This window comes from Sciurus vulgaris (genome assembly GCF_902686455.1).
Source record: "Sciurus vulgaris genome assembly, chromosome: 10".
NCBI classification, from domain to species: Eukaryota; Metazoa; Chordata; class Mammalia; order Rodentia; family Sciuridae; genus Sciurus; species Sciurus vulgaris.
This window is the reverse complement of record NC_136470.1, coordinates 105,342,299-105,366,671: the sequence shown is the minus strand read 5'-3', so window position 1 is coordinate 105,366,671 and position 24,373 is coordinate 105,342,299. Positions and strand designations below refer to the sequence as shown.

The following is a 24,373-nucleotide window of genomic DNA, read 5'->3' as shown; positions in this document are numbered from 1 at the left end:
ATTAATAGGAAATGTTGCTATCAACAAGATCTAATTGCCATTTTCAGAACTGCTGAAAAATAATCCAGAAAGTGTAAATAACTGGGAACAATTTTCTTATTCAAATTTGTAGATGTTCACTAAGTCAATAGCGTCCATACACTTGAATGGAGGTTTTATAATAAAAAATGACCAAACACATTTATATAGAGAGGCAAGTAGAAATGCAACTGGTTAAGGTACTTTATTCTGGAGTCATAAATTTTATACCTAAAAACATTTGAGAACAGATAGTACCAATGAACATTTCGCCTTCTCTAGTCCAAACTTTCTCATATTAAGAATATGAAGTGAAAGACGACAGATAAAAGCAGCAATAAAACATCATCAGAAAATGAAGCCTCCAGAAGTTCAAATATAAAGTGAAAGACAGGCAGCATTCTTGATGTGTTTTCTGCACTTTATGCACGTACTTTCTGTGACAATGAAATATTTATTTTTCTTGCAATTATAATTGCTTCTTATTTCTCTTTATCTTCACTTCACAACTTGTTTCCTGATGTAATTGCTTGGCTTTTCTTTCATGATCCAGAATTTCTTTGGGGAACAGGTTTTTTTCTACAAATACAGCTTTCAAAGCTACAAAATGATGAAGAAAATGACATGTAAATTACATTTGGTAAGAGACCCAATTCAATGAAGTGGTGGGGAGAAAATGCTCAAGTTTTCTTTTTCAAAACAATCGTGTGTTTCTAAAACCAAGAGTATATTTAAGGAAATTTTTTCTAAGCTTCTGCTATTCATTTCATTGCAATTTAAATTTAAAAGTTAATTTTTAACAAAGTTTGTTCTATTAATGTATTTATGTCATGATGGAGATCTGCCAGTTAAGAGTAGAGACAAAAGGAGTGTGTGTTTTTCAGTCTTATTTTTTTAATCTACTTAACAGTTATCAAGGACTTGTAAAAAGCCAAGAACAAATTATTCTGTATTGAAATAAGACAATTAAAATAATCAAAACACAGTTTGACTATCTGCATGACTAAACCCATGCATCTGCAATCACATCCTTATAAAATACTTTGATCTGCAGGGATCTGTGGCTTCAGTAAAAAAGAGCCAAATTATCCCTATGAATGGATATATTGTTCATCAGCAAGAAGTGGGAGGAAATTGTGCCATGCATTCAAGAAAATAATTTTGGCCTTTTGCATAATTTTATCATTTCAGTGAATGCTTATTGAATATATATTGTACACAATGTTCTGTGCCCAAGCATAAGTGTGTCACAAATATGACCAAGTCGCAAACATTTTTCCAACTGGTAGGACGTAGTAGCACTACCCATGTAACCAAAATACCATATACAATAGATATGGTAGTTTCAAGAGAGTATAGGAACATAAATTACACATGAATTTGTAAAGAGATTTTGACAATATATCGAGATCATGTGAAAAGCTTTAAGAATTAGGTGCTATTATGTAGATCCTAAAATCCAGGTAGGATTTAACTAATTTTTAAAAAATGGAGGTGAAGTAGGAGTGGCTTAGGGAACAGAAATGTCCACTATTGAACAAAGTGAATAAAAGTTCAGAGCAATAGGAGCTGCTATTGAGGTAACTAGGTCATTCTGTACAATTTAACAGAAGCATAAATTTAAGAAGTCAAGTGGAATGAAGTTGGAACTCGAATGAGGAGCACTTTAAATGCAAAACCAAGGAGAAAAGGAGAAAAGCAAACAGAGTAACTTTATAACACAGTGGTATCTTTATATATTAGTATTTAAAAAAATTAAAAAAAAAAAAACTTCTGTGTATTAGCTTTGTATCACTGTGCCCAAAATACCTGACAAGAGCAACTTAGAGGGGGAAAAGTTTATTTTGGCTCAGGGTTTCAGAGGTTTTAATCCATGGTCAATTAACTCCATTGCTCTGGGCCTCAGTTGAAACTGAACATCATAAGGGAAAGGCATGGCAGAAGAGAGCTGCTCATCCCACTGCAGCCAGGAAGCAGAGAGAGAGAAAGAGAGAAGAGGCCAGGGACAGATATAATCTAATGCCATGTCCCCAGTGACCTACTTTCTCGAGTCATGTCCCACCTGCCAACTGTTACCATCCAGTAATCTATTCAAATTATTAATCTATCAAATGCATTAATAAGATTACAGCTCCCATCAACCATCTTTTACTAAAAGTCCTGCCTCTGAATCTTGTTGCACTGGGGACCATGTTTCAAAGCATGAATTTTTGTGGGTGAAATTTTAGATTCAAATCAACACTCTCTACTTCTAGTACAAGCATGGCTGTATATCCATATCTTTCTCTTGTTTCCTGGAAATCATACAAGAACAATCAGGAAAATGAGGGAAAATAACTCTTCAAATAAATTCAACTTTCAGACAAATTCAGAGATGTAATCCATTGCCTACAATATAAGAAGAAGAGCAAACAGCTGAGACTGGGTAAAAATTGCACAAGAAAAAAAAAAAAAAAACAGCATAAGACCACAAGCAGTATCTCAGAAAGTGCTGGCAAAAAGATGTTTCTGAAGGTGAGTATCACCCTGAAGTACAAGGGTTTTATCCTTCATTTTTAACTGTGGATGCTGAAAAGAAGTGAAGAAGGCTGGAGGCAGAAGTCTCCCTGACTGGGTTTGGTTCAAAGGAGCAGAGGAAGAAGAGCTACCTGAAGTATTTATTACAAACGTGAGTCATTCTTTACTGAAACCAGTCTTCATGGGTTGTAAAAACCTGAAGGCCCCCTGAGTCCACATCTCAACTCTTCACCCAGGGATTTACCACATGTTTCAAGTCTAAGAAAAATCCAACTCATTAAACTAATTTTAAAAAGGAACATTTAAAGGCTAGCATAGTATGAACATGAAAATATTATGAACAAAAACCAGAAACAAATCATATTGGAGAAAAACAACAGAACTAATCAATATAAGAACCACCACCATGAAAATATTATCATTGCACCTTTAAAGGTGCTCAATTTCAAACCTTTTTAAAAAATAATTTTTCATTGGATTAAAAGAAAAACTCAATACACATCAAAAGCCAGGTGACTTAGGAATTTTTAAATAAAAGGTTAAGTATAACAGACAAATAAAAGCCAAAAGAAAACAGGCAAAATTTGAAAGCATAAATATATACAGAAACCCTAAGAGGACAGACAGAAACTCATAATGGTAATTGTCAGAAATTAATGAGAGTGGGAATTGAAGAGTTCATTATCATAGGAGGAAGGAAACACCTTTTTAAAATTTTTTTTTTAAACCTACAATTTGAACTGTGTGAATTTGTCTTATAGTAATAAGACAACAATGAAAACTGGAACGTCCTCTAAGCAACAAATGAAAAGACCACAATTACCATCTGCCTAATACCCATAGTCTGAGGTAATGTGGATTTATGATGTACATTAGCAGTTGATCCTGTCTCCTGTGACTGCAGATTAGTACTTCAGAATCACAAGGAATTTTGAATCCTTTGAGGTTCCCTGAGATAAACTGTAGAGTCAGAATATTACTTCTGAAAGAAACTAGCGGTTTACTGAGATTTGTCTCTCAGATGGATGAATTTTCATCAGAATTGAATAGGCTTCAGGACAATTAAGCTACAAATGAACAGTTAGGCCCTTGTAAGATTTTGAGAGGAAATAATCTCACTTGGATACTCCTTTATTTGGAGGTGGGTGTTGAGTTAAATAAATAGAAGACTAACAGTTCATATGCAGTACAGATCCCTGATACTCGGCTTGAAGATAATACAATTTTAGGAGATGTGTTAAAGAAAAAGAATACAAAATTGCAAACACTAAATTATTCATAAAAATGATCAGTTAGGTAGAATGAAAAAATAAATCTCAACAAATTACTGAAAAATTTATGTTGATTAAGTTCCTACATAAGTGCTAGCTTTGGAAGCTCCAGTTACTTTCCTCCCAGGCCATTACCACTTAAAATCCAGGAGAATATTTTGCTCAGAAGGGTTAGCAACAGCCACTGCATATAGATTCGCTGTGTCACCTCCCTCTTTAAACACTCTGAAGACTTCCCTTTGTGCTTATAGTACAGATTCCCTGCCCCTGCAGCAGGGTCCCACATGACAGGACTCCCAGTTCATCTTGCATCAGTCTCCTCATTCCATTCCAGCAAAGTGAACTTCTTTCTGTCCCTGGAACATTTCAACATCATTCCCACCTCGGTGGCTTTATACTTCCATTCCCTGGGCTTGAACTAATATGTCTCCAAAGTCTTTGTGGGACTTTGTCTTTCAGAATTCAGCTTAGAATGTCAGAGACCTTTGTTAACTCCAAACTTAGTTATGCTCAACTATATTATCTTGCTTTATTCTCTGCATGGTTCTTATCCATATCACTATTCAAACTTATCTTCTTCTTTTTTTATTATTTATTGTCTACTTGTCCCCCTATACAATTAATTCATAGAAAGTGAAGTCCTTGTCTGTCCCTGTATACCAAATACTCTAGCACCCAGTATGGTGTCCAGTTCATAGAAAGGGAATCAAAAAATACACCTGTCGAATGAATGAACAGGTAAATAAATGCCATTTGCTCCTCAAGTTTTGGGAATTCCTTCATTGTAGAAACCTGAAGGCTCTACAATAATGACAAAAGCGTGTATTTTCACATCTTAGATCCATATATCTATCCATTTACCACAATCCCAGTTCTTAAAAATCAACAATTAGTGTTATCAGTAACTATTTACATTCACTCTTTCCTACCTGGGAAAATATGACATTTATATACTCATCCCTTCATTTTATAGTTAACTACCAGACAAAGTTTTGTTATAATGACAACCAAAAAGTGATTTTAAAGCAATGCAAATGAAAGATGTGGTGTTCATGAGGTTATGCAAAACATTTTCACTAAAATAAAATGATTCTATGATTTAAGCACAAAAGTGTTGCTTTATCTGTTACTTTCTGGTTCTTTCCTTACCCACTAATTGGCAACTAACTATATCAGATGAGCAATAATGGCAAAACTCACAAAGACACCCTGGCAACAAGGGACTTGGAGGCCGTGTAAACAGAGCATGCAATGACAGCTGTCGATAGGCTATAAGTGTACAGCATTCTGCAAATCTTCTATTTCATATTTTCCAATATATTCTGAGTCCACTAGGCAAGTCTTTATCTATGAGGCTTCAATCAGACAAGAATCACTGAGGTTTCATTACAATGCAGATTTGACTCAATGAAAGCAGGTTGGGGCCTGAGATGTTACCTTCCCAACAGATTCCTATGTCAAGGTTCTAATTCCTAAAACTAAAATCTAGATCAGTATCCCCAAGCTGTCACTCAATTTCTGCCACTGGCTAACAGTCAGGTAACAGAGCCAGGTTGATGGCAGACTGGTGACTGATCAAAATATCAGTCTTCATATGAATGTTAACTAAGGGTTGTTTGGGATTGTTGAATCTTTTAAAACATGTTTTGCACATATTAATAATGACTTCTTTGTAGACCCCAAATTTTGATGTATGTATGTATATATTTGTGAATTTAAAGATGATTTAGTGTAAAGTGAACAAAGATATAGACTAATACCAAGGATTTATGCTTCTAAAATGTCTCACTCTGGATCTTTAGTAATCTAACATTTCCTGGGATAAGTCAAAGTCTCTCATCTCTTTATTAAATATAACTATAAATTTTTAACTGCATTTTAATTATTTGTTCAAGGAACAACTTTAACATAATATCAAAATCAGTTTTCTTTACAAGGACTTAAGATTGCATACTAAAGCAAAGATATATGACACTGACTTTTGCTAAAAGCTTGCCTGTACAATTTTCACCTGTACTTTAAAAGTTACAGTGAGAAATACTGTGTTTCTGTGAAAAACCACGTATTGTCTCTAGCACATCTTTCCAGATTCTGGCTTAGTTCACTATTTTTTAAACTGTTTTACCTTTCATTGTAAATCGTGGGTGCTCTTGTTTGGAAAGGACCCTGTGCTAAAGGCTTGGTTGCCAGCCTGTGGCACTATGGGAGGTGGCCAAGTCTTTAGGAGGTGGGGCCTACTAGAAGGAAGTTAGGTCACTGGGACATGCCCTTGAAGGGCTATTGGGACCCCTGTCTCTTCTTGTCTCTCTCTTTGCTTCCCAGCCACCATGAAGTGAGCAGCTTCTTCCACCACACCTGCCATGATGTACTGTCCACTACAGGCCCAATGGCAGTAGGTCTAATCGACGATGAACTGAAACCTCTGAAACTGTGAGCCCAAATAAATCTTTTTCTCTATAATTTTATTTTATTCATGTATCTGACATAGCATCACAAAGCTGACCAACATAGAAGGTTACAAATGGATATGCAAACTCTGTTTTTTCTGGTAGCTACTCAATTGACTCTCACCTGTCCTTGGAAATATCAGCTTCAGTACCTATCTCTAAATTGGACTAGTGCCTGTAACTTTGCAAAAATTATCAATCAATGTCAAATTTTCAGTTCCTCTAGTTTTCTTCCACATCTAACTACAACTCTTAAAACTAACTTTTCCAATTTCTCTCTCTCCCTGCTAAAAACATCACCAAACACTAAATCCTGATACCCCACTCCTCTACCCAGATTCTAGATTTCCTTGCCAGGATCTTCAAGTGCAGCTCAGTTGGTTTTACAGGAGCAATGCCAACAAGAATCCATGACCTATTGTCTCTGAGAATCTATTTTGCCCCACCCAGAAGGTTTATGATCATCGCTGGGTTGTTTAGCAATTAGTGATATTCATTTATCTTTAACAAAATGGGGGTTTGGGGAACTCACAAAGTTCTCCTTGATATAAGTCCTGTACTCCTGGAAAGCAGAGATGATTAAGAAAGCCCCCAAGTCCTTTTCTGTTCCAACAACAGTTAACCACAAAGGACCCCTCACATATTACAGATAAGACCCTCTCTATTCTTTATGGCTCCCAGGACTCACTTTTTTTTTTTTTTTTTTTCATTTTCTGGCTTCCATAAAAGCTTAAGACTCATTTCTTTTATTCAAGATGTTTCCTCATTAATGCATGTTCTCCCCATTGCAACAATCTGACTAAAACCATCTCTTTAATGGTCCCAATGCATTTTGTCTTTGACAGACAACAACAACAATAGCAACACCAATAAGCAATTTGTGAGGTATCACTAATATGGCATATTCTCTACACCAGAAGTTTTAAAGATTTTGCAGATACAATGTGAAAGGATTTGGGGAAATTTATTTGCAAAACCCAACCCAGACAGAGCCAGATCTAAGTACTTTCCTGGTTTTTTAATAAGACATATCAAAGAGGGGTTTCAAGCTGTTTAGAATCTACCGGGAACAACTTGGAAGCTAAAGAGAGTGCAAAAGACGTTTCAAGTTAAAAGGAATAGAAAGAGTATACAAAAGGACATTAAAAACCCAGTAGGTAAAACTAAAAGGTCACCTGGGGATTAGGAAGTGTTTGAAAAGTGTCCCAAGTTCCAAAGTGATAGTTTAGAACATTGAAAATATGTCTGGCAAAATGTTTCTCATTGTACAATTTCCAAATAACCTTCTGCACACTATAATTATGGAGCCTGCATGAATGTGGATAAAATGCAGTGTGAGGACTTAAGGTAGACTCTGTAATGATAGCATGGAGGGGGAATATATTGGTAATTGAGACTTAAATAAGTGTTCTTTTATAATAACAATTTTAAAATGCTGCAGCATCCTTCTGAAAAGGAGATGAACAATTTTAAATAAAAGTGATAAAAATAGGTAATATTGTAGTAAAATAGCTGGCTTGAAAAGTGAGAACAAGAGTAGGCTGCCCAGGGAATAAGATTTGAACACCATTGAAAAGGAGAGACTGCATCTGCAAATATCTTTCAGAATTTTCATCCAGGCTCCACCTTGGCGTGTCTCCCTGAACCTACAAATGTTATTTAAACACTTGATGCCACAAATCCTTCACATAGAAAAGTGGGTCAATAATCATCCATATATCATAGAGCTGCTTGGTGGAATAATAATGTAAAATATTATCAATAAATAAAATTATCCCTCTTACAAGGCATCAGGCTCTGTGCTAAGAGTTCCACACAGGTTAGCACATTTAATGTTCACAGCAACATTACGAGGATTGTACTTAATATGAAGCCCATTTTCATTTTCATGTGTTTTCATGAAGAAGCACAGCATTTCATTAACCTGCTTAAGGTCACCCAAACAAGTAGCAGAATTTTGATTTGAAGCCAGTCTTATGCTTGAAATTTCACCTTTATACTATTATTGCTTCCATATTCTAGTCTCTTAAAAAAAATTAATCTGCCCCCAAAGAAAACCATTGTCACCTTATCACTTAGCAGGGATAATGACTGTGATTCCAGAGGTCACAAAATATTGCCTGTCAGCTCCAAATCTATTCTCCAATGCCTGTTCTGTGATAATAGATTGGAGTCCTTATAAATATTTCTTCATTGCCAGTTGGCATGATGTTCAGCTCCTTAGCCAGAGGGCACTGAAGGTGAGACAGAGCAAGGAGGCCCTGAGTCCCCCATGAAGCTTTGCCACCCAACACTAGCGGCTTTAGAAGAACTGTCTTGGCCAATAATAAGATCCAGGAGCTCCTCCCACAAACTGTCCAGCAGCCCTGACCTCCCTGTTTGTACAATGGGCCTCAACTTGATGGATATATGACCCTGGGGTGGTGGTGGCAAGCCCATCTGTCATATTTTACCAGTTGAGACCCAACAACCCAACACACAAGCGCAGACTGCCCTGTCAGGTGCAAACCTCAGTGTCAAGTGCAAAGAGCTCACAAGATGTGCAGAAAATACTGAGATTGGCGCAACTGCTGACTGTGCACCAATGCCCGTAAAACCTGCCCCTTTTCTCCTGCTATCCTCAAGGATTCCTCTGGGATCCACTACTCTACACACTTTTTCCCTTGTGCTCCAGCACAAGTCCCAACAAAGCCTCGTGTGTACAGTGTTGTTTTGCCTTTTTACAATGTCTGTCTCAAATGAAGTGAAAGAACTGCAGGCTGAGCTGGAAACTGAGATGGGTAATATGCAGCAACAACTGTAGGGTAGGACCAGGAGGAAAAGGTATGCTACTCATTGTTGAAAGGACTTCAAATTAATACTACCACTTTGGAAAGCACTATGTAGATTCCTCAAAAGACTAGGAATGGGACCACCATATGACCCAGCTATTCCACTCCTTGGAAACTATCCAAAAGAACTAAAATCAGCCTACTATGGTGATACATGCATGTCAATGTTTATAACAGCGCAATTCAAAATGATCAAATTATGGAACAAGTCCAGGTGCCTGTCAACAGAAGAATGGACAAAAAAAAAAAAAAAAAAATGGTATATATACACAGTTTTATTCAGTCATAAGGAAGAAAGAAATTATGTCATTTGTTGGTAAATGGATAAAACTGGAGAATGTCATGCTAAGTGAAATAGCCAGACCCAGAAAGTCAAAGGTTGAATGCTTTTTGCATATGTGGAAACTAGAGAGAAAAATAAAAGGAATAAAAAATGGATCTCATGAAAATAGAAGGGAGACAAATCCTAGAGACGAATGGGACCAAAAACTGGTGGTGGGCTATGAGGAAGTACTGGGGAACAAAATCTACCAAATTATGCGCTGTCCATGTATGAATTTACCACATTGAATTCTGATTATGTATAATTATAATGCACTAATTAAATAGTAATAGAAGGGAAATTGGTAGAGTAGGGCAAGCAGATGGGGGAGGGAGGAGGAGAGGGGAAGGTACTGGGGAAGGAGACTGATCAAATTATGTGCATATCGAAATATGGGGTAATGAATCCCACTATTATGTATGGATATAATGCACCAATAAAAATATAAATGCTTTAAAACAAGAATTGGTAATACAAAAAGTTAAGAGAAGCAAGACCAAAAGAGCTATACTTTGTATTTTCTTGATTTCCTTAAATTGAACCTACAGGAACACTCAGAGCTTGGTAACAGAGGGGCCCTGGAGGAGAAATGAATTGCTCTTCTACGTCTGTGTTCCTCTCGTGGGGCTCCTGAAGCGCACATTCTCTAGCACTGGACTTCAACAGCCCCAAGGTCCTGCAGTAGCCCCTCCAGCTTCAGACTCCAGTACACATGGCTTCTTGAGAGCCCAGAACCAGCAACTTTCCCTGTCAGCAGAGTGCCACCTGTCTAGAACAACACCATGAATAACCTTCCATAATATCCCCACAGGACCAAGAGAGGGCCACCCGAGTGACTCTTCTCTGCACATAGTCTCCCCCATAATCCTAAAGGGCTTTGCAGTGAGTTCTGAGATCTGACACCTCCCTGTGGGTAGTTTTCCTTGGCACCTCCATGGTCAATTTCTATCAAAGTTCTACCTGCAGTAGCTCTGTAGCTTTGCCCTGCAGTGAGGAATGGATAAAACCTCACCAACAAGGTCTCCGTCTTAGCCCTAGGATGGATGAGCCTCTTGCTAGTAGATAGGCACCCTATCTCATGCCTGCTAGTAGAAGCTGCCCTTTGATGTCCTGCTCTTATATTCCTTAGAGTTCAGTTTACTTCTTACTAAACAATGTTCTGGAATGCCCGTATATTGCATCTAAATCAGAAGAAAAAACTAAACTTAAAATTCATTCTAAAACATGCCTATCTTGACGATAGGTGCTCTTCAGTTCCACTCTCTTTCCTTCCTGCTATAGCCAATTTCTTGAACAAGTGTTAGTTTTTCTTGGTAGATGTCTCACAGGCACCTCCATCTCAACACATTCTGAAAACTGACCTCATTTCCTAACTTTAAAGCATCTTCTTCTCATGCATTTCCTCTCTCAATGATAGTCTTTTACTTTGAAATATTTACCCAACCTAGAAAAATGACAGTCATGCATTTCTTCATTTTTGATCACAGCACACAATCCTTTCAATTCAATCTCCTTAAATTTTTCTAAGTTACTTTCTTTCTAAGTCCTTCTTATTTTCAAAATAATAATACATACAATTTGCTGAGTGACTAGTGTCAGTAATTGTGCTATAATTAACCCAAACTATAATGCAAAGTAATGTCCACAGTCTTGCTGGACTTAGGAGATAATATATCACTAACCAGAGAGGTCTATAGCAGACACTTGAAATCAGACATGGCCTAAACTAGCTAAAGCTATACCTCAGCACTGACCCATCTCAGTTCCTACTTTGATAAAGGTGATCAGTCTCTTACCCTCTCTGCTGAACTAAGGAAAGAGCAAACTCTTGCTGGGAGAAAATAACATTAATTTTAATATCTATAGATCTTTCATACTTTTTGTCATTCAATAATAATTTACAAGGTTTGCAAAGAAGTGGGGAAATATGACCAGTAACCAAGAAGAAAACAACATTAGAAATAGAACCAGTGCTCATCCAGATATTGGTGTTCAGCATATCACAACTTTCAAATAGCTATTATTAAAACGTTAAAGAAAACAAGTCAGGTGCAGTGATATGCACCTATAGTCCCAAATATGTGGGAGGCTGAAGCAGGAGGATCACTTAAGTCTGGGAATTGGAGGCCAAGCTGTGCAACAAAGCAAGATCCATCTCAAAAAATAAATAAATAAATGAAACAGATAAATGATGGACAAAATAAATGAAAACATGTATACTTTCAAATGGCAATCCAGAAATGAAAGTGTATGTGTGTGTGTGTGTGTGTGTGTGTGTAATTTTAGGCATACATAAAATCTGAAATTGGGGAATCTCCATACTGCTAACCATAGAGGTTGCAACCAATATGCAATCCCACCAGAAATGTCCAAGTGTACCTTTCTCCCCACATCCTTGCCAACATTTAGCATTGCTTGTATACTTAATAATTGCCGATATGACTGAAATGAGATGAAATTTTGGAGTAGTTTTAATTTGCATTTCTCTAATTGCTAGAGATGAACACTTTTTCATATGTTTCTTGATCAATTATATTTCTTCTTCTGTGATGTGTTTGTTCAATTTCTTAGCCCATTTATTAATTGGATTATTTGGCTTTTTGGTGTTAAGTTTTTTGAGTTCTTTATATAACCTGGAGATTAGTGTTCTATCTGAGGTGCTTGTGGTAAAGATTTTCTCCCATTTTGTATGCTCTCTCTTCAAATTGTTTTAACCACTATGGAAAGCAATATGGAGATCTCTTATAAAACTTAGAATGAAACCAACATTTGATCCAGCTATCTCACTCCTCAGTTTATACTCAAAGGACTTAAAATCAGTATGCTACAGTGACACAGTCACATCAAGGTTTATAGCACCTCAATTCGCAATAGCTAAACTATGGAACCAACCTAATGCCCTTCGATAGATGAATGGATAAAGAATCTGTGGTATATATATACACAATGGAATATACTCAGCCTTAAAGAAGAATGAACTTATGGCATTTGCAGGTAATGGATGGAACTACAGACTATCATGCCAAGTGAAATAAGACAATCTCCAAAAAACCAAAGGCCAAATATTTCCTCTGATAAGTGGATGCCGATCCACAGCCGTGGTGGGGAAGGGCATGGGAGGCGGGAGGTAGGGAAGAATGAAGGAACTTTGGATTGTGCAGAGGGGAGTGAAAGGAGGGGTGAGGCAGCAGGGATGGGAAGAACAGTAGAATGAGACAGATATTATTATCCTATATACATGTGTGATTACACTATGGATGTGACTCAGCATCATGTACAGTCAGAGGAATGAATGTACCCCATTTGTGTACAATGAATTGAAATGCAGTCTGTAAAAAATTAAAAGCTAAATAAAAAAAGACAAAATGCATTCTACTGTCATGTATAATTAATTAAAACAAATTTAAAAATTAAAAAATAAAAATGCAAAAAAATAAAATCTGAAATTGGGAACTGATTAAGCTGACAAAAGATTGAATTAGGAAGTTCAAAGAAAAGTAACATAAAATATACAAACTGAAGGTCAGACAAGAAAACAAAATGGAAAGAAGAGAAGAGCATGAAAACATTTGAGATATAATTAAACTCTCTAAAATGCATGTAATCACAATCCTAGAATAATAGGAGATAGCAGGAAAGGGAAAAATATTATATGAGAAAGATAATTGCTGAGAATGGTCACAGTTGAAGAAAAATGCATTTAGGAATGTCTATGCACCTTAAGAAGTATAAACATAGAGAAACTGTATTTAAATCCATCACAATAAACCTTCTGAAATCTACGGATGAAGTTCCTAAAACCAGCCAGAATAAAAAGCACCAGTAATGTTGAGTAGGATTTCAAACAGGAACTAGGGAAGCAAGGAAACATGTTATCTTTAAAGAGTAGAAAGAAAAATAACCCTGCCATCTGTAATTTTAAACCCAGGGAAAATCTCCTCCTGGAGTCAAAATGAAATTAATGCATTTTTCAGACACATAATAGCTAGAGAAAATATTGGTATGTAGACCCATAGTAGAAGAAATACTGCAGCAATTTCTTCATACTAAAGGAAATGATTTCAGATGGACGCCTGGTATCACAAGAGGAACTGAAGGGCACAGAAAAGAGTATTGTACCTCTAGGGCAATCACTAAAACAATAATACAAAGAGATATAAAAACTGAAGAGGTTATCATAGAGAAAATAACATGTAGTAATCCAGAATAATTAACTGAAACATTTCAATGGCTCCTCACTTCTGATTAAATAAATGCCAAAGTCCTTAGACTAGTATACTAGGCACATGATCTGGCCCCCTCTGCCTACCTAGCCTAATTTTCTTCATGCCCCTTCTAGAACACAACCATTAGGAGCTCTATGTCTCTCCCCTTAGCACATTGGTTACTCAAACTACCTTAGATTTGCATATGCTGCTTGTTTACTGGAAATACCCTCCACTTTTCTTATCTGACTTATTGCAATTTAACATTTAATATATAGCTAAGGCATAATCTTGTTTCCCTGAGAAAACCTCTCTGAATTTCCATGTGTTTCCACAGTACCCAGTGCTTATCTGTACCATAGCCCTTGTTGAAAACATGATTATCTACTTTCCCAACTAGACTTTTCAAGGTCTTTGAAGGCTGGGCCTCTACATTTTATCTCTGTGTCTCCAACATCCAGCGTAGATGCTCTTCCTTATCTACCTTAGGGAAAGCCAGATACACAAAGGGAAGGCGTTCAATATCTAAATGCGTACAACAACAAGCATTATTTCAGGATCTTATAGTGCAAGGCTGTAATATTATTTACAGTATGTTACAATCTGCTTCCACCCTCTACTCCTTTATTTCTTTTTATTTTATTTTATTTTTATTTTTTTATTTGTGCTAATTAGTTATACATGACAGTAGGATGCATTTTGACACATTATACATAAATGGAGTATAACTTCTCATTCTTCTGGTTGTACATGATGTAGAATCACACCAGTCATGTAATCATATATGCACATAGGGTAATAATGTCCAATTCATTCTGCTATCATTCCAACCCCCTTCTTCTCCTCCTCCTCTCCTTTCACTCCCCTCTATTTAGTCCAAAATACGACTAGCCCCCACCCTCCACTTATTGTGAATTAGCATCCACATATCAGAGAAAAAAAAAAAAAAATGGCCTTTGGTTCTTTGGGATTGGCTTATTTCACTTAATGTAATATTCTCCAGTGCCATTCATTTGCCAGCAAATGCCATAATTCCATTCTTCTTTAAGGCTGAGTAATATTTCATTGTGTATATATATACCACAGATTCTTTATCCATTCATCTGTTGAAGGGTACTAGGTTGGTTCCATAGTTTAGCTATTGTGAATTGAGCTGCTATAAACATTGATGTGGCTGTTTCACTGGGGTATGCCAATTTTAAATCCTTTGGGTATAAACCAAGGAGTGAGACAGCTGGATCAAATGGTGGTTCCATTCCAAGTTTTCTGAGGAATTTCCATACTGCTTTCCAGAGTGGTTGCACCAATTTTCAGTCCCACCAGCAGTGTATGAATGTGCCTTTTCCTCACATCCTAATCAACATTCATTGTCACTTGTATTCTTGATAATTGTCATTCTTACTGGCTCTACTTCTTTTTTTCTAAATAGCACACAAGTGCCTCAAACTCAACACATCCTAAACCAATTCCATTTAACACCATCTTGTGTATCAGGCTTAGTTACTGTCTCAACATCTGGAGTTGTCTATAGCAGTCGACTTGGGGCCATTTTCTACTTCTGTCTCTTTTTTATCTCTGATATGTCTTTTCTCACATTATTCCCTTAGTCTTGAATTCCTGGTCTCCTTCCTCATCCTTTGAACTCCTCCTCATTCTGTAAGACCCAGCTCAAATGTGACCCTCACTCTGATTTCCATCCCAGGCCCCAGCCAGGAGGAATCTGGCTTCTTCCTTGATACCTTTGCAAAACCTCATCTGTGGTGTCCTTTGTCATGTATTCTGTATAACCAGTACTTTGCATCAGAACCTCTCACAAGCTTATGAGAATTTTTAAAGTCAGAACTGTTTTCCCTTGCAGAAAAGGCACATGAGTGGAAATATTTTTTTAAGAGTTCAGTGAAGAAAAACTAAAGAAAGAAAATTCAAAGGGAAAGGAAAGCATTCTTTTTTTAAAACCATGGGGAAATTACAAGAAAAATATGGTATCCAAAATTTAGTTTAATTTTTTTTCTTGGAAAATGTCTTACAGTCTTTTACATATTTTGCATATTTTTATCCAGTCATCACCCCCAACCCCAACTCACAACATGAACATTCTGCCAGCTTATAAGCAGAATTCCTCTACTCTTCCCTCTGCTAGAGTATGAAAGACCCTTTGTGAATGGGGTGTGCTTCTGTTTACCTGTCTCTCCCTCTGCTTGCTCTCCAGCTTTTGCATACCCCCTGCTGTCTATTCATCTTGCCTGAATTCAGACTCCTTGCTTCATCTTGCTTTTCTCCTCTGTGCATACCCTGGGTCTGAACAGTCTATAGAGCTTCAACCTGGCTCTCAGAATCATTTTTTTAATTCTGTTCCCCAGATGCTCCCTGTCTGCATCTCACAAGAACAAGATAAGTACTCCCCTTGTTCATTATTAAAAGTGGATCATCCTGATGAAAAATGATAGGGGGATAGACTGGAAGCATCACCAGATACATTAAAGGTCATTTAGAACCATAGCCTATGGCTTTATATTTCTAAGAGAAACCACAAATGACCCTCATGGCAACAAACAAATTACTACAAAATTTATCAAAAAGAAACTCTAGGAAAAGATAAAAGGAAACTGATGATAAGTAGACTGGAACCTATGGTGATGAGAAATGACAGATATACTTTGCTTATAAGTGGAATTTCAAGCAAAAATAAATACATAAAGCTGAGCAGCTGTTCTCCCTTTCCACAGGGGACCAAGAGAAGAGGAGAAGGTCAAGCATCCGCAAGTGCGGACATAAGGAAACACCATTTTACCACAAGGATTATTATTGCTCAAGGATGATGCTGAATCTGATGTCAGAGGATTTGGAAAGTTTGAGAAGCCACAGATCTCAGACAGTTGCCGTGTAGTTCTGATTTTTGACTGTTGCAAGTTGAAAGCTTGTGCTGTTCATTAATTATTTTAAATGAGTGACCCTGTAGCGTGCATATGCTTTCTAAGTGCTTCACTGAGAATCAGACTGTTACTTACCTGTGCTCCCACTAGGGCTCATGGGAAGGATTTTCATGCAGAAATTATTCTTCAAATTCTTAGAAACTCAGATAATTAGAATAATCTAAAAAGCTGAGCATTCTTTTGCAATCTTGTTTCAAATCTTCAAAGATCATTCACTTGTATTTTCTAAGCTAGGTTTTCTTGCCCTCTCTTATTAGCCCAGCACTGCAGCTGGCAGCCTCTGAGACAATACACTTTAAGTGGCCTCTATTTTTAGAGACATGAATAGAACAAAACCAGATTGCCAGAGACTCTCTTCTAAAGCAGTCTCATGACGGCTCATTTTCTGGGACCAATTTTGAACATTAAGGTTATTTTGGGGAGAGAGGTTCTCATCCATAGTAGATGCATGATAAAAGTTCATGGCATTCTGACTTCAGAAAGTGATTAAATAAAAATATCCCTTTTGTGAATTCCAGTCTGTTGACTCTCCTGAGAGTACAGACCAGCAGCTGAGCTATAAATCTTAGCAAACTACCCACTTCATTCCACTGCAACCTACAAGGCAAAGGTGTTATTCTCATGCTTTTCTACTTTGTTTTTTAAATTGAGTTTCATGGAGAGAGAAGATGGAGGTGCATGATGACTGAGGACTTACTTTCAGAAAGTAAAGGAAGTGCTGGAATTTGGGGATGCTCCTTCTCTGGCTCTTCTCTAAAATATTTCTCAGGGTCTACAAGAAAAGCAGGTTTCTTCACTTCAGGTAGCTCTTTGAGGTCTCTGATGCTTAATGACCTAAATGTTCCTTCACAACAGCAGGCTTAGGGAAGGACAGGAGAAAAGGACAATATCATTCATCCCTTAGAAGAAGCTAGCACATTTTCAAGTTAACTTTTTAAAACTGAACCTTCCTGTTACTCAGCTGGTACAGCTGCAATGATCAGCAAACACTATAAACACAGCTGTTCAAAATAAATCCAGGGTCCTTTCTATTCAAAGGGACCAAGATGAACTCAAGACTTCCCTTTTGTTTATTTATTTATTTTTATTTTGCTATTTTTCCCTTGGAAAGGAATATTCTGCAATTTTGGAAATGTTCCAGTTTCTCTTTTATCTACGAGAAAATTATATCCTTTGTAAAATGGAATCTATTTACTTTTCAGTATTTAATTTTTTTTAAAAAAATCTATAATTTTGAATTGGCAGATACTTTTTCACTCCACTATAATGTAAACCAGGGTCGTGTTATTGTATTTATTATGACACAAAAGAGATGCTGGGAATCCATTTTAATCAGGCTCTTAAAATCAAAGTTTTGGACAGAATGAAAAAAAAAAAAACTGGCTTCACATGTAAGTGGGTAATGGAATAGAAATCAATGAAAGCTTGATTCAAAATGTGATTTTATCTTATTAGCTCTGTGAAGATAGAAACTGTACTTTTGTGATTATGAGGCTCAGTACCTAGAGCAGGTTCCATAGTCAGCACCTACTATACAACAAGTCCTATGGAGTGCATTGGGGTCCTGAGAGCAAGAATGATTTTTTTTTTTTTTTTGTGGTGCTGGGGATCGAACCCAGGACCTTGTGCTTGCAAGGCAAGCACTCTACTGACTAAGCTATCTCCCCAGCCCCAAGAATGATTTTTATTCATTTTCATATTTTCCTCTTTATTCGATTTTTTATTTAAAATTAAATTATATTCATTAAATTACAAATTTAGCAAAGAGGAACTCTGAAAAAAGATAAAACTGACAAGTTTCCTTATTAAAGTAAATTTAAATTAATTTATTTTAACTGATAAAATTAATTTTAATTAATACATAAAACAACAGTCTGCATATTAATGGGGTATCATGTGAAGTTTTGGTGCAAATATAAATTGTGCAATATTTAAATCAAGCTAAACATATCTGTCACTTCAAATGTTTATGGTTTTTTTGTAGTAAAAACACCCCAAATCCTTTCTTCTAGTTTCATGAAATATACAGAGCACCATTATTACCTAGAGTCACCCTCCTGTTCAGTAGCACACCAGAACGTCTCCTGCATAACTGTTATACAGTACCCATTGGTCACCTGTTCCCCAGCCCCAACCCCCACCTCCAGCTTCTAGAAACCCCACGTTTGTTCCCCAGTGCTGATGGAACCCAGGTCCTCTCAGATGGGCAGGCAATGCTCTAACTACATTCCCAGTCCTGGTGACCACCATTCTACCACCAAATCCTCTGAAATTAACTTCTCTTCAATTCCACATGAGCAAGGTTATGTAGCACTAGTCTTTCTGTGCCTTGTTTGTTTCATTTAACATAATGGTCTTCAGTTCTACCCAGGTTGTTAGCATTACCATTTCTTAAATGCTTAGGGGAGTGCTGGGGTTGTGGCTCAGTGGCAGAGTGCTTGCCTAGCATGTGCTGAGGCACTGGGTTCAATACTTAGCAGTGCATATAAATAAAGAAAGAAAATAAAGGTCCATCGACACTAAAAAAAATTTTTTTTAAATGCTTACAGGAAAGTGTCAACATTCTGATGCAATCTCTATTTTGGGAATCATAAGAAACACTTTACACATGTCTTCTGGCTTAGCCCATATAGTTGCATCACTTACATTCTGTGTAGCCTTGTATAAGTCGCCTAATATTTCTGAGCCTTACTTTCTTCCTTTGTTTACTGGATATCATAAAATCTTACGTTAGCTTTTTTCAAGAAATACAGACATTCCTGGCATACAGAATAGATATTTCCCTTATTCACATTGATCTATAAAATAATAACATTACAAAACTATATCGACAGTGATTACTTACAGGTTGATTTTTGTATAATTTCACCATAATAAAGTTTAGATGTTTTTTCCTTATAAATATCTCGTTCCTCACATTTCATGTCTAAATTTATATCTTCTGATGGTTTGACACTAGAAAGAAATAATTCATGATAAAATAAAATATTAACTATAAGGACAAACAGTTTGTGGCACTATACTTCTAAAAAAAATTCTGTTCCTGTGTATTTAAGTAGTGACATCTATTTACATTAATCAAGCCATATCTTTGAATAAAATGCCTGCTACCCGGGTGGTGATATAAAAGAGTAAGAACCAGAGGCCAAGAGTCTAGTTAAGCAAGGACTCTGTTCCCATAACAACTGGAAAGCCAGAGAAAAATTATGCAGAATAAAATTTCACAGAAAGACACACACACATCCTTGCCCTATGAGTAAATTTCATGGGCAATAAGGAGCAAGTAGCAGTGGTCCAAGTCAAGTCCTCCATCTTCACTTAAAGTATCCATAAGGCAAATGTTCATTATATTTAGAGCTTACCACATGAATCTATTAAAAAAAAGAACTTTAGTTCAATCCAGAAAAAAAAATTTTATCAACAAAACATGGAGAGGGAACTCATTATTCAGCTTTATGAAATTCTGTGAGAAAAAAGAAAATAATCTCAAATACTTAATATTCATTATTATAAACTTCAAACTTAACGGCCACAGCTGATGTTGAAAATCATTATTAATATCTATGGAGCACCAGACCTGAAAACGCACCCATCTCCCCTAAGCCCTGGAGAGCCTTGGGGACCGTTTCCTGCCTGTTTTCTTTGGATTCCCCTCTCTGCGTGCTCTGGCTTCTCAAGGACACCCCCTTTTCCTTCACAATTCTGCTTCATATTTCATAGCTGTAGGACCTTAAGATGTTTCTTATGTTCTCGACCTAAATTTTCCTTCTATGTGTTGAGACTTTTGCTGTGGTTTACCTCCTCCTTTAAGAGGTACAATGGATAAATTTTGGTGATGTGCCTAATAAATAATACTAGTCAATAAATGTTAATGTCCTTCCTTCTTTTTCCTCTAGTTGCACTGTATCTCACAAATTCAGCTTAAAATGTCAATACAAGCAAGATTAAATCTATGTATCCTTAAAGTTAATATCAGATGCTATTTTTATAGCTTGAAGTAATAATGTATTAATTGCTTTTTAGATATGAATTAAGTTTTCAATTTAGAATTCTTTGGGGTTTTACAGAAAAGGTGTGACAATTGTTCAGAATTCTGGTATACCTCTCACCCAGTTTTCTCTACTTTTAATATCTTACATTACCATTTATCACAAATAAGAAATCAATATTGATACATTATGAGCAATCAAATTTCAAAATTTTTTTAGGGTTTTTTGGTAGTATTTTCCTAATTTCCATGCCTTTTAATGACCAAATTCCATTTTATTATCTTAATCCTGAGCCTTCTCTGGTCTGTGACAGTTTCTTGTACTTTTCTTGTGGATCATGATCTTGACAACTGTGAAGAATATGGGTCAGACTTTTGGTATAATACTTCTCAATTTAGGTTTGTCTGACATTTTTCCTGAACTGGTGTCATTTGTTGTTGAGAGGAAGCCCACAAAAAGGAAGTGCCTTCATCACATCCAATCCAGGACATGAGCCATTAACCTGACTCTCTACTGCTGATGTCAGCCTTGGTCACCTGGCCAAGACTGTGTTAGCCCATTTCATAGTAACAACAGCTTACAGCACCCACTCTTATTGTTACTTTGTCTCTGGAAGCAACTTACCAAGCACAGCCCACACTTAAGAGAGAGCTCAGGAGAGGAGTTGAGCACTGTTTTTTGAGTAGGCAGAGTATCGACATAAGTTATTTGGAATTACAGATTTTTTAGGAGAGCGTTGCCATCCAAGAGCCATAAGGCCTCCCTCACAATATGTCATCTCCTATAAATAATAGCATTCTATTTAACCACTGTCTGAGCTTTGAAAACAGAATGATCCTTTTAAGAGAGTAAGGGAATCGGTAACAATAACAAGTTGGTGAACACTGGAAAGGTGGGCTATGATGTAGTTAGGCCTTGAAGTTGATAGGTTAAGAATACACTTTTTGGAGATCCAAGATGGCGGACTAGAGGGTGACTGCATCTCCCGTTGCTCCAGAACTCAGGATTCAAAAGGGGAGGTATTAAGAGACTCGGACCAACATAGAGCTACATGATGAGTCTCTCCCACCTGGTGAAGCTCAGCCCAGGCGGCAGGCCCGGACAGGGGCTGCTTCTCAGACCAGAGCAGGGCAGCGAGAGTCTTCCCCAAGCAGCCCTGCTCTCTCCGGCAGCAGGCTCGATCCACAGCCAGCTTCTAGGAGCAGGCCCGCCCAGTGAGAGCTTTTCCACACAGAGCCAACCCCAAGCCCGGACCCAGCGGCAGGCCCCGGCCCGCAGGCAGCTTATGGGACCAGGTCAGGGAGATGCTTTCCCCGAGCAACCTGGCTCCCTGAGGCGGGGGCAAGCCCTGTCTATAGCCAGCTTCTAGGAGCAGGACTGCCCAGTGAGAGGATTTCCACGCAAAACCAGCCCCCAGCCCCCAGCCCTGCACCCAGTACCGGGATATGGGCAGCTTTCGTCGGAAGCACTGCATTATCAGGTTCCTCCAACACTTCAGAGTACTGAAGGGTGGGAGGTGCTATACTGGAAATCTACAGGGACATTACAATCCAATAGAGAAAATCTGTAATATCTCAGAGTCACACTGATATCTGACCAATATGAGAAAACAAGGGAAGAAAATGTCCCAAACAAACCTAGATATTATATCAATAAAACTCAATGACAGCCCAGCAGAAGAAATGTCAGAAAGGGAGTTCAGAATGTACACAATTAAAACAATCAGGGAAGCAAATGAGGAGATGAAAGAGCAAACACAGGCGTTGAAGGAAGAGTTTGAAAGAGCAAATGCAGGCATTAAATGATCGCACCAATCAACAGTTAAAAGAGCAAATACGGGAAGCAAGAGATCATTTCAATAAAGAGATAGAGATACTGAAAAAAAAAACAAACAAACAGAAATCCTTGAAATGAAGGAAACAATAAACCAAGTTAAAAACTCCATAGAAAGCATAACCAATAGGATAGAACACCTGGAAGACAGAACATCAGATATTGAAGACAAAATATTTAATCTTGAAAACAAAGTTGACCAAACAGAGAAGATGGTAAGAAATCATGAACAAAATCTACAAGAATTGTAGATATCATGAAAAGGCCAAAAGGCCAAATTTAAGAACTATTGGGATTGAGGAAGGCTTAGAGAAACAAATCAAAGGAATGAACAATCTATTCAATGAAATAATATCAGAAAATTTCCCAAATCTGAAGAATGAAATGGAAAACCAGGTACAAGAGGCTTATAGGACTCCAAATATATAAAATTACAACAGACCCACACCAAGGCACATTATTATGAAAATACCTAACATACAAAATAAAGACAGAATTTTATTTCTGCTAGGAAATAAATAAATAAATTTTATTTCAGGCTAGGAGAGAAAATAATCAAATTACATTCAGAGGGAAATCAATAAGAATATCAACAGATTTTTCAGTCCAGACCCTAAAAGCTAGAAGGGCCTGGAACAACATTTACGAAGCCCTGAAAAAAAACGGATGCCAACCAAGAATCTCATATCCAGCAAAACTCGCTTTCAGAATTGACGATGAAATAAAATCCTTCCATGATAAACAAAGCTAAAAGAATTTACAAAGAGAAAGCTGGCATTGCAGAACATTCTCAGCAAAATATTCCATGAGGAAGAGATGAAAAACAATGATGCAAATCAGCAACGGGAGGAACTACCCTAAAGGAATAGACAAATAAAGAAGAAATCAAATCATGTTAAAAAACAAAAATGAGTCAAATGACTGGGAATACAAATCATATCACAATAATAACCATGAATGTTGATGGCCTGAACTCATCAAGCAAAAGACAGAGACTGGAAGATTGAATTAAAAAGAAAAATCCAACAATTTGCTGCCTGCAAGAGACTCATCTCATAGAAAGAGATACCCATAGACTAAAGGTGAAAGGATGGGAAAAAACATACCATGCACACGGACACAGCAAAAAAGCTGCAGTATTCATCCTCATTTCAGATAATGTGGACTTCAAGCCAAAACTAGTCAGAAGGGATAAAGAAGGACATTACATACTGCTTAAGGGAAGCATAAATCAGCAAGACATAACAATCATAAATATCTATGCCCTGAACATTGGCTCATCCATGTACGTCAAACAAATCCTTCTCAATTCCAGAAATCAAATAGACCACAACACAATAATACTAGGCAACTTTAAAACACATCTCTCACCATGGGCTAGATCCTCCAAACAAAAATTGAATAAAGAAACCATAGATCTCAATAATACAATCAATAATTTAGACTTAATGGACATATATAGAATATACCATCCAACAAAGAACAAATACACTTTCTTCTCAGCAGCACATGGAACCTTCTCTAAATAGACCATATTTTATGCCACAAAGCTACTGTTAGCAAATACAAGAAGACAGAGATACTACCTTATATTCTATCAGATCATAATGGATTGAAATTAGAAATAAATGACAGAATAAAAAACAGAAACTTCTCCAATACCTGGAGATTAAAATAATACGTTATTATATAATGACTGGATAACAGAAGACATCAGGAGGGAAATTAAAAAATTCTTAGAAGTAAACGAGAACAAAGACACATCATACCAAAATCTCTGGTACACTATGAAAGCAGTACTTACAGGAAGATTTATTTCATGGAGCCCATTCAACAAAAGAAGAAAAAATCAACAAATAAACAACTTAACACTACAGCGCAAAGCCCTAGAAAAAGAAGAGCAGACCAACACCAAAAGTAGTAGAAGACAGGAAATAGTTAAAATCAGAGCTGAAATCAACGAAATTGAAACAAAAGAAACAATCGAAAAAATTGACAAAATTAAGA

At 36.9% G+C, this 24,373-nt stretch overlaps 1 protein-coding gene across 5 annotated transcripts in view; it reads right to left on the bottom strand.

Moving 5' to 3' along the window:
• Positions 1-324: 324 nt before the first annotated feature.
• The window catches only part of WDR49 (WD repeat domain 49), a 133,323-nt gene continuing 109,274 nt past the window's right edge, over positions 325-24,373 (bottom strand). For 3 of the 5 annotated variants that reach the window (XM_079156380.1, XM_079156382.1, XM_079156384.1), the window contains 3 exons: positions 19,390-19,499; positions 17,242-17,403; positions 325-618 (listed from right to left, as the gene is read on the bottom strand). In XM_079156380.1, the coding sequence (XP_079012506.1) occupies positions 488-618; positions 17,242-17,403; positions 19,390-19,499 (403 nt within the window). In that variant the 3' untranslated portion in view covers positions 325-487. Of the gene's footprint in view, positions 619-10,508; positions 10,588-17,241; positions 17,404-19,389; positions 19,500-24,373 lie in introns of those variants that run through there. The other 2 variants (XM_079156381.1, XM_079156383.1) reach the window with 2 other exon arrangements.